General features: G+C 42.1%; 1 protein-coding gene across 1 annotated transcript; it reads right to left on the reverse strand.

Moving 5' to 3' along the window:
- Positions 1 to 3,040: 3,040 nt before the first annotated feature.
- LOC144326832 (vomeronasal type-2 receptor 26-like) lies at positions 3,041 to 10,588 on the reverse strand. The gene is made up of 5 exons (XM_077923679.1): positions 10,562 to 10,588; positions 8,397 to 9,179; positions 6,604 to 6,834; positions 4,381 to 4,507; positions 3,041 to 3,951 (listed from the first exon to the last, which is right to left on the reverse strand). The coding sequence occupies exons 1-5, from the start codon at positions 10,586 to 10,588 to the stop codon at positions 3,041 to 3,043; spliced, it is 2,079 nt and encodes a 692-aa protein (XP_077779805.1).
- Positions 10,589 to 16,209: the final 5,621 nt, after the last annotated feature.

Below are 16,209 nucleotides of genomic sequence, written 5' to 3' on the forward strand. Positions count from 1 at the left end.
CCTTTCTCCGCTCTCCCGGGAAGGCAGGCAGGGGGGAGCAAAGTCTTTGTCCCCCCTGCCTGCCTTCCCAGGGGCTTTTAAATCGCCCTGGACAGGGAGAAGTCCTCCGCTGTCCCGGGCGATTTTAAAATGCCGCCCGCCAGCATTTTAAGATCGCCCCGGACAGCGGAGAAGTCCTCTGCTGTCCCGGGTTTTTTTAAAATGCTGGGGGTGGGAAGAAAAGCCCTTGTCCCCACCCCAGCCTTCAGAAGAGGTCGGGGGACAGACTGTCCCCGGACCTGGTCTGAAGGCGGTTTCCCTAGGAACGCATTAATTGATTTTCAATGCATTCCTATGGGAAACCGTGCATCGCAAGACGAAAAACTCGCAAGACGAAGAGACTTGCGGAACGAATTAATTTCGTCTTGCGAGGCACCACTGTGTGTGTGTGTGTGTGTGTGTGTATATATATATATATATATATATATATATATATATATATATATATATATTCATTATATATATATAAAATATTCATTATATATAATATTTATTATATGTATATAATATTTATTATAGAATAAATTATTTTATGTAATATATAGTATGTATTATTATATTATGTATTATATACATCACGTTTGTGTGTTTGTGTGTATGATATCTCTCCCTCCATATTTGACTTCCCTCACTACGAGAGGTCAAGTTACAGGGAACCAGGCAGAGGGCCTTTTCGGTAGTGGCACCCGCCCTGTGGAACGCCCTCCCATCAGATGTCAAAGCGATAAACAACTACCTGACATTCAGAAGACATCTGAAGGCAGCCCTGTTCAGGGAAGTTTTTAATATGTGACATTTTAGTGTATTTTTTTATCTTTGTTGGAAGCCGCCCAGAGTGGCTGGGGAAACCCAGCCAGATGGGCGGGGTACAAATAATAAATTATTATTATTATTATTATTATTGACATCTGAGGAGATGGCATCTAAATGGGGAATGGAAAGCCACATTGGTTTCTCTTAGAGACTCCCCTCAGAATTCTTTTAACCAGGCTTGCCATGTTTCAAAAAATAAAAAACCAGCGCACCCTGATGTCCACAATTTTTTGATGAACTTTTCTAAGATCCAGGACAAAGCGCCGCCTTTCAGAAATTCCCCCTGGACATCAATTTCACCTTTGAAATCCTGGTAAAGACTGGGTGGGGAAATCTGGACATTAGGTGTTTCAATTATACACCAATGTGTGTGTTGCCTTGGAATTTTACCCCACATACATGGGGGGCTGCCTGTAGTATAAAAAACAAACTAATCTAGATAAAAATAAAAATGAAACAAGGAAAAGAAAAGAAAAAAGTAAGACAGAAGAAAATACAAAGCCCTCTCTCAGAGGAGTCACACAGGGTCTTCCACATAGGCCAGCCATCACCTTCATGTGCCTCACTAAACCAGAGTAGAGGACGTAAACAAAAGAAAACAAAACATAAGCAAACTGGAAGAGAACAAGAATTTCAAAAGAAAAAGAAAAAAGAGAGAAGAGAGAAAGAAATAGAGTGGACTTCCGATTCTCTGTCCATCGATTATATCTTTAAAAGTTATTCAGAATATTTGAAGTGATGGTACCCATGTTCACTAGGCAATATTTCCAATCTTCAGACAACTCAAGTTCATTCATTTCCCCTTCCACACAAAAATTTAAAAGGGGCTCTCCAATTGTTATTATTCCTAAATGTCAATATTAGTCTCCGATATGATGATTTTATTAGGAGTTTAAATTGTTTATAATTAAAAACATTGGGATCATGCCACTTACGGTCCTCAAATTTTCAACAATCAATAACTTGAATGCTTAACAGGCTGACCTATTCAATATCTCAAAGGAAGGAAGGAGAAAATCAACATGCACGTTAAACATTTAATCTGTAAAATGAACACAGTTCAAATAATGCAAACTTTTCAAGGATCTGTAAAACATTCATAAAAGCTCTCCAATACAAGCTTGCCCAACCAGGCTCCCTCAAGATATTACTCAACTTCAACTCCCATCATTCCTGACAATAGGCTGCTGGGAGAATAGAGAATGTTGGAAGAGAGACAAAATACCAACTAAAATGGAGAGGCAGACAAAATTATTTGATTATGTAGAATTGGCTGGGGTATAAATAACAAATTATTATTATTATTATTATTATTATTACAGGGGAAAATCAGAAACCAGACAAACCAAAAGTTTAACAAATAATGGGATATATACAGATTATATTTAAAAGAAGATTGTTCACATATGAAATCTTTGACATGCTTTGATTAACTTCTGCAATGTTATATGCTACAAAGATTATAGCTATTTTATGATAAGTTAAATTTATGATACAATATGCAGTCAACAAGGAAATCTAGGACCCATACTGAGGATGATGGAAGTCTCAACGTATGGAAGAACTTTATTTTATATGTAACATTATTATTATTATTGCATTTTATGTGATTTGTTTTTTCTTTGGTTGTTTTTGTGGTGAATGGATTCAATATTTTAAATCAATAAAGATTAAATTGCAGAGAATGTTGATTCAGGTGGTTGTTTCATGCTTACATTTGATCTAGCAAGAAACTTGGTCTCCCTACTTCCAGCAGAATTAAGTGAAATAATTACTCATCTTAGTCTTGGAGGTGATGTGCTCCCCAAAGAACGGGACACAAGTTTAAGGAAAGGGCTGGTGGTGGAACCCATCTCATGACCAGGCCTAATAAAAACACTACTAGGAGATTTTGAACTATTCTAGGGAAATTGGTGGCAGTGAATTAATCACAGAAAGATAGGCATGTATACGTGTGTGTGGAAACAAGTGAGACTAAGGGAAGCAGGATCCCTGACAGGGATCTTGCTGGATCTGTTCATCACCTAATATCTGTTGGGATGCACACTGCAGTCTGAGGAAGGTGCTGGAGACACAAACACGCCTACTGGAGCCTTCTGAAAAATAATAAACCCAGTTATTATTAAGTAAGCTGTGGTTCCAGTCCAGATACTGTTGAGACATTCTTTTGTATCCCTAGCATTAAGATTCAAATGCCATGCTTATTTTTGTTGGTCAGGTGCTCCTTCATATTCAGATCAGGCCTCAGTATAATAATATAGCACTTGGGAATGAAGATGCAGCCCAGGAGCCCAGCACTGGAGGCCAAGATGGAGAAGACCTGCACGGCTACCATGTATTTCCCCTTGGTGCTCAGGTAGGTGGGCACAAAGGACACCCAAACACTGCAGAAGACCAGCATGCTGAAGGTGATGAGCTTGGCTTCATTGAAGGCCCCAGGCAGATTCCTGGCTAGGAAAGCCACCGTGAAGCAGATGGCAGCCAGGAAGCCCATGTAGCCAAGTGCGCCATAATACATGGCAACAGACCCTTCATTGCACTGCAGGATAATCTCTTTAGGCTGGGAGAGCATGTCAGATTCTGGGAATGGGGGAGAGATGCCCAACCAGATGGTACAAATGAGAACTTGGACACTGGAGCAGGAAATGACAATGGAGTTTGCCAAACCCTTCCCCAGCCATCTCCTCACCCTGTTCCCTGGCTTAGTGGCCAGGAAGGCCAGAACCACCGTGATGGTTTTTGCTAAGACTGAAGAGACAGCAATTGAGAAGATGATGCTGAATGCAATTTGTCGGAAAAAGCAGGTTGCTTTCCTTGGCCAGCCAATGAAGAGGAAGGAGGACAAAAAGGAGAGCAAGAGGGAAATGAGGAGGATGTAGGAGAGGTCCCTGTTGTTGGCTTTGACTATGGGAGTTTCCTTGTATTTAATGAAAATTCCAAACACAATACCTGTAGTTAAGGATAGGAAGAGGGTAAGGGATGTCAGGAGGATTCCCAAACATTCTTCATAGGACAGGAAGGTTATTGTTTTGGGGACACATTGATTCTGCTCCTTGTTTGGATGTTGATCTTGTGGACATCTGGTGCATTCATCAGCATCTGCATAGAGGAAAAGAGACTTCATTGTCCTGACATCAGTCACCTACAATGGTCTGAGTGCTGTTACAATTGAGGGGGAATGGTGGACATGTGGGAGAGAGTATGAAAAACACTGTTTTATTGGCAAGGAATAAAGCAAATGTCCCAGTCCTTGACCTTATCACCAAGAAAAGATCTTGTGGAGCATGACTAAAGAAACTTTCTCCATGAGATGTTTAAAAGCTGCTTCTGTGAAGACTAGACCAGGGATGGGAACTTCTAGCTGTTGGGTCAAACTTGGCCCAGTTGGTCTCCACCTTTGGTGATGTCGTTTTTGTCAATTGTCTGGTGGGTAAGGGAGTTTAAGCAAAGCAGTTTAAGCTGCCTGTGGAGTTTAAGCAAGGCAGGCTGTAATCTGCCAATCAGCTGACGGGTGATATCCTGTCCTACCTTCCTGAGTGGAGATTGTCCCTTCTAAGCAGGGAGCACAATCATAGCAGCATGGAGGCCTCCCTTCTTGAATCTTCCTGGCATTTCCAGGGTGACAGCTCTGTGTGCATCTTGCATGAGGCATGGCCTAGACATGAAGAGAAAGTGTTAGGAGCATTTGTACCTGTGGAAGCAGATCAAAGTGTTTTGGAAGGATCCTGTAAAAAGGCATCTTTGCTTCCAATGGCCCCAACTGACCCCAGGCCCTATTTTGGAGAGATTACTTTCTTTTCTTCAGAACAACATGGCAGACAAACTTTTTGGTTTTTCTGATTCTTTCCCTCAACACTGCTCTATCACTTTTCTATGCATACAAGCAACCAAGGTAAACAAGATTAATTTCATTTCACTTTTAATTTGTATACCGCCTTTCTATATGCCAGCTGAAAACAACAGGAAAGATCACACACATAATAACAGTGTGGTCCAATACACAAAGGTCACAATAACTTTAAAATAAACAACTTGCATCTAATAAGACTTTAGGGGAATTTAGGGAATCTGGCCTCCTGCAAACTCATAACTGTATGTTTGCCAGCCTCTGAATTTTTAAATCCCTATGTGCCTAGAGCCAGTGTGGTGTAGTGGTTAAGAGTGGTAGACTCGTAATCTGGGGAACCGGGTTTGCATCTCCGCTCCTCCACATGCAGCTGCTGGGTGACCTTGGGCCAGTCACACTTCTTTGAAGTCTCTCAGCCCCACTCACCTCACAGAGTGTTTGTTGTGGGGGAGGAAGGGAAAGGAGAATGTTAGCCGCTTTGAGACTCCTTAAAGGGAGTGAAAGGCGGGATATCAAATCCAAACTCTTCTTCTTCTACTAGTAGTTTAGGAATGGAGTTGAAAGTGACCAGCATGCTCTTCTGAGGTCTGGGAGATACTCAGAGAGAGTGTGGGCTGCTTTGGCAGTAAATCACAAAGGTGTAGGTTGAACTCAGTAAGCCTTGCATCACATTAAGGTTGGGCTGTTATGTATCTTTATATTAAAGACAACATACTTTACATATTTATTATAACAATATCAGACCTGAAAATACTTAGAAACTTGTTCAGCCTTATATTATTGAACACTGTAGTGGTATTGGTCATGCTGAAAACAAAACTCTCACATAAGGTTGTTTACAACATTTGATTAGAGTGTTTCCATAAGACACTTGTCATGCAGGTTGAGTGCTGGGGGCACTGGCTTGAAAGCTATTTTAAAAAAATAACTGCTTTGGTGTACCCCAGGTTCCCTCCCACCTAGGGCTGCAGGAGTAAGAAGAAAGGTTGTGGCAGTAACTACCGGAGGGTAAGACCTACTGGCCTCACTGCAGGGCTGTTGTGTTGCTGTTGGGCAACGAAGCGCGTGTGGGAGGCTCTCTTAAACACTCCCTTCCCCACTTCATTTGAGAGAGCACCAAGTTGGGGCAAGCTGTTCTACTCTGTTTTGGAAAGTCTCCTATTCCCTGCGACATTGTATACAGTCTTACTCAAGATTGTACTCCATTAAGCACAGTGGTACTTAGTTCCAGGGAAGTGTTCGTAAGCATATACTCAAAGCCTCATACTGTATGTATTATGCATTATTGTTACTATGATTTATTGAATTTGTATACCGCCTTATACCTGCGGGTCTCAGGGCAGTGCACAGGATAAAATAACAGTATAAAAACACAAAAATACATAAGCAAAATAAAAACATAAACAACCCAATAACCTCCCCCTCCTGCCGCCAATTGAACATGCTATTAGAGTCAGGAGTTCAGCCTACACTCGAGTAGGACCCTGGCAGAGACACATGCCTGACTGGCAAGTTCTCTCCCTCTGATCGATCGTTCGGGAGCTTCAAAAGCTTTCTTCAGCCCGAACATCACAGCGATCTGCAGAGTCTTCACAGCTTGCGTAACAGACCCCGGCAACTCAGCATTTTGGCTAATCTACTTTATTTATATATAAACACACACAGAGCACTGCAACATGGCTCCCTCTCTCTCTAGCATCAGACAGCAAAGAGGAAAAGAACAAAGGACAATAGTCCCACTTCACGGAACACAATAACACAAACATCCTGTCTCCATCACTTCCCACTCTATGGAGTCAAAACATACACCGTCATGTGATATACAAAAATCCCATTACGGCAATCATGGAGCAGGAATTCTAACAATTAGCACATAGTAAAATGACAAATATAATTTATGCCACCTTCTCAAATAGCTTGGGCCATACAATTGCTTCCTTGTTAATGATGATCTTTTGATCTGAAGCTGTCTGTCTCTCTATTTTCCCAATTTTCACTCTACCACGAGAGTTGTTAGGAAAGAGCACCCAATTCACAATATCGAAGTCAACGGCCAGTGCCCCATTTTCATCCAAGTACTGTCCATCAGGTGAAGTATTAGAATAGAGATGCACTTCTTTCAAGAATGGATGAAGCTACAACGACAGAGGAAACTGTGATCTGGACTCATAGAGACTGTGATTTATTTTTAGGTCCCCTCATCCTGCTTCAACATTTAGGGGAGACCAAAATCATCATTATTACATATATCAGGAAATGTTAAGTAAGAGTTTTGGAATATATGTAAAGATTAATCTAGATGGATTTATTAAAGGAATCTGTATAAAGAGGCCTATCCGGTGGCGCTGGTCACCCTGCAAGTCAGAGATTACAAGGAAGGTTAGAGGTGGAAAGCACTGATTGGAGATTCCTTCCATTTGTCTTAGTTTTGGAGTTGTGCAGTTGAAACTGCAAGCTTGCAAGGGGATAGATACAGAGATGGAGATGGAGATGGAGATGGAGATGGAGATGGAGATGGAGATGGAGATGGAGATGGAGATGGAGATGGAGATGGAGATAGAGATAGAGATAGAGATACTAGAATAGTAGTGTTTGCATCCATAAAGTAATTCATTCATGTTTTTTGGAGTTAGGTCTATTCCTGGTCTTCTAATTAAAGCCTGAAAAATAATAATCTGCCCCTATATTCTTATTATATGCAGATTCAACACGTTTTGCCCTTTCAAAGTTGCACTGATTTGGGGACTGTTTCTGTTGTGCTGCTCCTGTGACTCTGGTATTCCCTTGCCCTAGATGGCAGAAACTCTGATGGATTTCTGCCAGTACTTGAAAACAATGCTATTGGATTATTTTAACACTCATTCATATTTTCTGCTCCTATCAGGGGTACCAGTGGTACCTTGGTTCTCAAACTTAATCCGTTCTGGAAGTCCGTTCAACTCCTTAAACAGTTCAGAAACAAGGTGTGGCTACCGATTGGCTGCAGAAGCTTCCTGCATTCAAGTGGAAGCTGCGTCAGACGTTTAGCTTCCAAAAAACGTTCACAAACCGGAACACTTACTTCTGGGTTTGCGGTGTTCATGAGCCAATTTGTTCGGCAACTAAGCTGTTCGGGAGCCAAGGTACCACTGTATTCCTGAAAATCTCTCTCAGATCCTGCTGATGTGATGAAGAGTGGATTATACATGAAACACATACATGCATACATACATACATACATACATACATCCCTGCTATGCTTGACTCTGAATGCATGATGCTGGGGAAAGGGGCATAGCTCAGTTGCTAGAGCATCTGCCTTGTATGTGAAAGGTCCCAGGTTTAACCCCCAATTTCATTTCCAGGTACCCCTGGGAAAGATAACTATCCAGAAAAAGTGGAGGACCACTGCCCATCAATCAATAAGAGACAATACTAAGCAAGAGAGAGAGCCACATTCTGACTTAGAGTAAGTCATTCAACTTGTTTTTATTATTGGTTGTTAGCCGACCTGAGCCTGGCCTTGGCTGGGGAGAGCGGGGTATAAATAAAATTTATTATTTATTATTTATTATTAAGGCAGCTTCCTATGTTTCTGCTGCTAGTCATTGTAGACAGAACTAGATGGATCATTGGTCTGACTTGGTATAATTCAACTTCTTAGGCAATTCTAGGGCTGGGGAAATGAACTGCAGTTTGTAAAAGGGAATGGACATACCTGCCATGGTTGTAGCCTTAGAAGTTCCAACCTGTCTCCTCCACCCACCACTGGAATCTGCTTTGATGTGGACAAATACGCTTTGTTTAAGGCCTGAGCCACGACTTGTACACTATAGTAATTGATGTAGCTGTCTTGGGACTGGATTCTTTCAATCTCCTCCTGGGGCAACACCCCTAGATTCTCGTTCTCCCTGCATCTTTTCCAATCCCTCACAGACAATACATGCTTTGAATATGAGCAATCGAATCCTTTCCCCCAGGTAGTAGAATACACTGGCTCATAGTAGTCATATTTTGTCCTTTTTTTGGTCTTCATTACAAAGGACAAAGAACCATGGGCATACCGGAAGGCTTCAGTTTCATATAAGAATATTGTGTTTGGAATAGCTGTGGTTATCCAGACTTTCCCCCCAGTCTGTATCCTTTCAAGGAAGGATTCTACCTCTATGATTATATAAAGTCCATCTTGAAAGTCTGCATAGTAAACAAAGACATTGACTTGTCTCCACATGGCAGGTGCTTCATGGGGCATCCACAGCCAAGTCTGGAGTTGTACTTTTTTTGAGAAGGCAACACAAATCTCGTTGCTGGTCATCAGAGGTGCCAAGGTGCTCAGGAACATTTCTCCATTATCATTGTCAGGAGCAAAGAGTCCAATCCATGTCCACCTGAAAAGCTGGAGGAGTTGGACTATCCCCATGTACTGAGTTTCTTCATTGGGGGCCATTTGGTAAACAAAAGGAAACTGGGCTTTATCGGGAAGAACAAAGCCATAACTGAGCTGTTAGGGAAAGGAAAAGAGACTGAGCTTTTGTTCTTCAGGAGAACCTTTGGGTACTCCTATGTGAAAGATGATGATCAATTTAATTAGCATTAACTTCAAGGATTTTAGAAATAATAGAATAGTATAACTTTTTTATTTAAACATTTTCTATACTGCTTAACTGCAATAGCCTCTGAACATTTTACAAAGATGCAATGCAAAAATTAATACTAACACTACTAATAATAGTCTGTCCCCATCAATGGTGTAGCCACAATGGAGCCTCTGGACTAGGTCCAAATAAATTGCATTGCAATAATCAAGACTTGAGGATTCCAATGCAATGATCACCGTGTCCAGACTATACATTAGTGTCACAATGAACGGTAGATTCTTATCTGCTGCAGCCTTCATCCGCCTTCACAGCCATTGTAACATACCACTTGTTATCTCGAAATTGAAATACTTTATTGTCACTTGTACAACTTGTATACAGTGAGATTACATGAGCACCCCCCCCCACTCTTAGTCTTAATAGCCCTCATTTGCTGATGCACACCCACCAAACCCGAAAGACAGTTGCCCTGTTGTTATCTTTTCATTCAGCAGCCTAACAGCCCAGGGATAGAAGCTGTTCTGTACCCTGTTGGTGCGACTAATCATGCTTCTATATCTTCTGCCTGAGGGCAGGAGATCAAGAAATGCCGGCCAGGGTGTGAATCATCCCTGAGAATTTTCCTCACTCTCCTGAGGCAATGTTCTTCCGCTATTTCATCCACCTGCTCTGCCATTAAGAACTTCTTGGATCATTCTTTGTCTAGCTCCTCCCCAAGGTCCTTACCACCTTAGGTGACCCTAGTGGGAGTATGAAACTCCTGATGGCTTCGCTCACAAGGGTCATGGGAATGTGAAAGCCCACCCACCACGACAAGGTGATGATCCAGCAAGTGAGCCAACTCTTCATACACGTGATCCATCAGGGTGACCAGGGCCTATTCAGTCCCAGCACTACACCTGAACCCAGACTGAAATGGATCCTTCAAAATAAAATCCTCCAGAAACCCACAAGCATGATTTGAGCACAAGAGCATTCTCTCCTCATGTGGTTTCCAGAAACTGGTATTAAGAAGAATCACTGCCTCTAAGTGTGGAGGCAGAGCACAGCCATCAGGGCCTTTCCGCCATGAATTTATTTGATCCTTTTCTTAAAGCCATCTCAGTTGGTGGCCACCACTGCTTCCTGTGGGAGCAAGGTCCATCATTTAACTACGCTTTCCCTTCATGAAAAGCAGTGTTTGTACAATGATGTGATGTACAAAGCAGCATGAGCAGTAAAATCAGTTTCATTATCCTAAGTATAACATGCTGTTGGGTCTGTTTGACTTGAACCTACTTCTTACCTGTGGGATTTTGTAGATGCCCAGCATGTTTGCAATGTGCATGGAGATGTCGGATTTCCCCCCTTCAAGAATAGCCAGCAGATTTTTCCATCTTCCGCAGCTATAGTTTGGAATGTTGATTTCCCCACCCGCAAGGAGGTCGGTCAAGCCATCAGAAGTTGTTCTTCCATCAAAAAAGGTATCATAGATGCTGTAGCCAAGGGTGATGTTGGTTAAGAGCTGGGGGTTATGATTTATCTCCTGAACGGCAAGTGGGAAGGAAAGAATGTACCAATCTCTCCCAGTCACCCAACTGCAAAAAAAGTGTGTCACATTGTCACCCTCAATTCAGTGAAAATGAAAGTCACATTGCTCTGGGACAGCTCAAATGGCACAGCATGAGACTCCTAATCTCAAGGTTGCCAGAAGCTTAATCAGCCCTTTTCCGTAGACCTCCTTGGCTGCTCCACCAGAACCAGTGGTTGATAGCTGTCAATTTATCAAAGGACCACTCCAGGCATTATATATCTCACAAAAATTAGTCACCAGATAATGATTTACATGTCTGTAGTGGGGCTCTGGGAAGAGCATATCCTCACAATATCCAAGAAGTTTTAGGGACGCTGGGCTATGCTGAGCACCTGAGAAAAAGTCCATGAAGTCAAATTGAACCCCCAGGCTGCTTTGCACCTGCCTAAGCATAGTAGATGTATGCAGTTGCGTAGATTACATTGTGCCTGGGGAAAAAGGAGTCATGCAATTCTCTCCAACTGCCGTTGCACCCAGTTATAAAGGAGGAGCCTGCCTTTCATTGTGGAATGAGAGTTGCCTTATCATTTGCTTTTTTCCATGAGAGAAGCAGCCTCTCCTCTATCTCCCAACAAGGGCAGTGAGTCAATCCTGGGACACTAATTCTGTGACTAAACTTCCAGGAGATTATTTTAGATTGAAAGTGGGGAAACTCTCCACTTTTCATGCCAAGGACCATGGACTGAGCATTCAACCTTCCCCAAGGGTCCATGATATACACTGAGAAAATTCATTTCACTTTACTCACTATGGAAAAACCACAATTCAAACATGCCCCACAGTATTTGCTACATTATTATTATTATTATTATTATTATTATTATTATTATTATTAAAAGTTAAATTTAGGGTACTGTCAATGAATTTATCACTTAAATAACATTGTAAAATGTGTCGAAACACTGCTTTTCACCAAATGAAAAGACTTCTAGAAATCTAAGAAGCAACATGTTCCATTAATGTTTAAAGGTAAAGGGACCCCTGACCATTAGGTCCAGTCGTGACTGACTCTGGGGTTGCGGCGCTCATCTCACTTTATTGGCCGAGGGAGCCGGCATACAGTTTCCGTGTCATGAGGCCAGCATGACTAAGTCACTTCTGGTGAACCAGAGTAGTGCACAGAAACGCTGTTTACCTTCGCGCCGGAGCGGTACCTATTCATCTACTTGCACTTTGACATGCTTTCGAACTGCTAGGTTGGCAGGAGCAGGGACCGATCAACAGGAGCTCACCCCGTTGTGGGGATTCGAACCGCCGACCTTCTGATCAGCAAGTCTTAGGCTCAGTGGTTTAACCCACAGAGCCACCCGTGTCCCTCCATTAATGTTTAGAGCCCAATAAAGTCCAATCCTAGCTTCCAAAAGTTTCATATCAGAGGTGAGAAAGCAAGGAGGGCACTCGTTGCTTTTGTTTAACATTATACTCCTACCCAGATTTTCCAAATATTTGAACTGCTCAGTGGTCATGGTGCTCAGAATTAAAGGGAAACAAGCCAACAAAAATGAGATAGTGATCTATCAGGGGGTACCAGAAATGACCCTGGTATAAGAGGAGAATTGGAGAGTAGGTAGGAAGCAGAAATAAATCAGTACATCATTACTTACGACTCAAGCCTGCTTAAGGGGGTGCTGGAAAAGGAGAAGGGATATTGACCTCCTATTAATCCTGAAGATACGACTCCGGCAATGAGGTGGTCTCCTGGCCGGTAATAATTCACAGCAAGATTTTTATCCCGGATGAGATTCAGCGGGCATTTTGCCTTCTGCTGCACCCCAGAGGTTGCAAGAGGCAGCAGCAGGAGCAGCCTTATCATTCTTGGTCTCTCTGCTACACTTCCCTCCTGACTGGTCCTCCCAAATCCATAGCCAGTTGATCGGAAGAAACCCCAAACACTTGAACGACAGAGGCTGCAGTGACGTGACAAATGCAGCTCTGGATTCAGGGCCAAAGGGAACGGACCATAGCTCAGAGGTAGAGCATCTATTTTGCACTCAGAATGTGTCAGTTTCAATCCCTGCTAACTTCTCTAGGTAGGGTAGGAACAGAACCATAGAACCATAGAACTGTAGAGTCATCTAGTCCAACCCCCTGCAATGCAGGAATCTCAACTAAAGCATCCATGACAGATGGCCATCCAAACGCTGCTTAAAAACCTCCAGAAAAGGAGACTCCACAACTTAGAACACAGATTCCTATTTTCCGATTAAGCTTCGCAGAGACCTCTCTTTCTCCTTCACCTGCTCCATATCTTGGCCCCAAGGACTCTGTAGCACACGAGATATTTTATACATGAAACTTTTCAGGCACAGTGGAGTAAATTACCTCCTGCTGCCCTTGATTATGATGTTTACATAATTGTTACCAAAGGCAATATTTGAAGGGTGGACTCTGGGGATTGTGGTTCTGATAACTGTAAAAAGAAGAAAAATCTCATCCAGAACTTTATGGGAGCAGAAGAAAAATATGTTTACTCAAAATTCTGTATTTACTCAAATATAATGCACACATTTTTGGGACAAATTACGTTGTGAAATTAGGGTGCACATTAGATTTGATGGCACATCTACATTTGCCAACAATACTTTTTTTGTTTCAAGGTTTTGTAAATTGAGGTGCACATGAGATTTGATGGCATATTAAGGTAAAGGGACCCCTGACTATTAGGTCCAGTCGTGGCCGACTCTGGGGTTGCGGTGCTCATCTCGGTTTAGTGGCCGAGGGAGCCGGCGTACAGCTTCTGGGTCATGTGGCCAGCATGACTAAGCCGCTTCTGGCGAACCAGAGCAGCACACGGAAACACCATTTATCTTCCTGCCGGAGAGATACCTATTTATCTACTTGCACTTTGACATGCTTTCGAACTGCTAGATTGGCAGGAGCAGGGACAGAGCAACGGGCGCTCACCCTGTTGTGGGCGTTCGAACCGCCGACCTTCTGATCAGCAAGTCTTAGGCTCTGTGGTTTAACCCACAGTGCCACCCGCATCCCTGATGGCATATTAGATTCGCGTACATATGGTACTGACATGGTTCATGGAGGGAGAAAGGTTTTTTTTTATTAAAAAAAAACTTTATTAATTTACACATAAACAAATATACATGAATTACATAACATACATAACAAAAACACTACAAATGAATAAAAACAATAAAGTAAGAAAGGATAAAGAAACAGACATAAACAAATACAATATATATTACTCTTACATGACATATTAAAATATATAACTTCCAATAATTCTCATTATACTACTTATATTATCTGTATTCTTTGCACAGATTCATATTATTTTGTTTTGTGTATATACATATACATATACATATATATATACATATACATATACATATATATATATATATATATATATATATATATATATATGCAGGTTTTGGTGTCCTCGGGTATCTTCCCGTGTAAAAGTTGGGGTGTCTAGGCGACGTTTCGACGAGGTCTCACTCGTCATCTTCAGGCAGGTGCTTTCGGCTTCTTGTTACTGGAACAGAGCTCTGTTCCAGTAACAAGAAGCCGAAAGCACCTGCCTGAAGATGACGAGTGAGACCTCGTCGAAACGTCGCCTAGACACCCCAACTTTTACACGGGAAGTTACCCGAGGACACCAAAACCTGCATTCCTGTACCCGTGAAAATCTACGAAAGCATATATATATATATATATATATATATATATATATATATATATATATAAAATCCAATATAATATTTTATGTATTTCTTTCTTACCAGTATCACTCTACTTCTGCAAGTATCTTATTGTTCGTACAGTATGATTTTAGTTATTCTTTTAATGTTTTCCATTCCTTATATACCTTCTGGTTTGACACTCCTCTAATTTTTCCAGTCAGTTTTGCTAGTTGCAGGTATTCTATCATAAGAGTTCAGCATTCTGTTTCCATAATGGGCAACCAGGTGCCTCAATGGGAAGCTCACAAGAAGGAGGTGAGGGCAGTGGCCCTTTCTATACTTGTGATTTCTCCAGTCCGGTACTCAGAGGCAACCTACCTCCAACAGTGGAGGGATAACATATCCATAAGGACTAGTAGCTGACGACAGTCATATCCGCTTCCATGAATTTGTCTAAGTCTTTGCTTTAATTTTAAACAAAATTAATACAGCACTTTATTATAGATAGACCCTCTGAGTTGCTTACAAAAACCAACTAAAAAATTAAAACTCAATGAAATACAAAGCTGCTAACATATATTTTGAAGATTCAAAGTATAGTTCAAATAAACAGTTATGCTTGATGTAGATTAAAGAACATGCAAATTTCTAAAAATCCCAATAGGCTTCATTAAACCAAAATGGTTTTGTAAGGTGCTGAAAAGAATTCAGCTAAAGAGTCAAAAGGCAAGGAGTTCCAAAGTACATGTGTTGCCACACTTCAGGATCAACAACTTACAAGGGCAGAATGAGTATGATTTAGCCCTTGTAACAATGCCAGTTCCGCAGTTTGAAGCAGATGAGAGAATAAAGATTGGGTAAGGCGATACCTCACATAAAATGGCCCAAAGCTCTTAAGGGCTTTGGTGACACATTGAATATCAGACCACTAACAAAAGAGCAAGCAGTGAAGTTCTCTCAGCGGAGCTGTTATATACTATAGAGTTGATAGACCATCAGCATTCCCTGTCTGTTCATCAACCCCAACAAACCCTCTTAACCCACCCCAAGGTTTTTTTGTTAAAGCAGGTGGTGCTTTTATGGACAATAGCAACAACACACAGCCCTTTGACCCCACTGGCAGGCCTGTGCTGACTATCCAGTTGATCTGAATATGGTCCTGTCCACCCAGCTAACACATCCAAGTTTCAGCAATACAGCCCAGGTCAGCCCCTGCACCTAGGATTACGGTGTGGATGTCTATGGTCTTACTTTGGACTGGACTGGCATTGAAGAACAGCATCACCAGATCAAATATATCTGAGGGGTCACCTAACAACTTTCAGGATCTTTAAAAAACTATAGTTCTCATTATTATTATTTTTTTGGGGGGAGCCAAAAGTGTTGGTATAAGAGTGTTTTCAGTGTATTATGTGGAAGTAACTCTGTCATTGGGACGCAGGTGGCGCTGTGGGTAAAACCTCAGCGCCTAGGGCTTGCCGATCGCATGGTCGGCGATTCGAATCCCCGCGGCGGGGTGAGCTCCTGTTGTTTGGTCCCATCTCCTGCCCACCTAGCAGTTCGAAAGCACCCCTAAGTGCAAGTAGATAAATAAGTACCGCTTTATAGCGGGAAGGTAAACGGCGTTTCCGTGTGCTGCGCTGGTGCTGGCTCGCCAGAGCAGCTTCATCACGCTGACCACGTGACCCGGAAGTGTCTCCGGACAGCGCTGGCCCCCGG

The sequence above is a fragment of the Podarcis muralis genome, chromosome 2, assembly GCF_964188315.1.
Source record: "Podarcis muralis chromosome 2, rPodMur119.hap1.1, whole genome shotgun sequence".
NCBI lineage: Eukaryota > Metazoa > Chordata > Lepidosauria > Squamata > Lacertidae > Podarcis > Podarcis muralis.

Bases quoted from the DNA above. Each gene is read 5' to 3' on its own strand.
- LOC144326832 (XM_077923679.1), bottom strand. From the start codon at position 10,588: ATGCTGGGCATCTACAAAATCCCACAG. The intron at 6,835-8,396 runs GTATGTCCATTC...CTGTCGTTGTAG, and splicing joins TAAGGCTACAACCATGGCAG to CTTCATCCATTCTTGAAAGA. The intron at 3,952-4,380 runs GTAGGACAGGAT...TCCTCTATGCAG, and splicing joins GACAATCTCCACTCAGGAAG to ATGCTGATGAATGCACCAGA.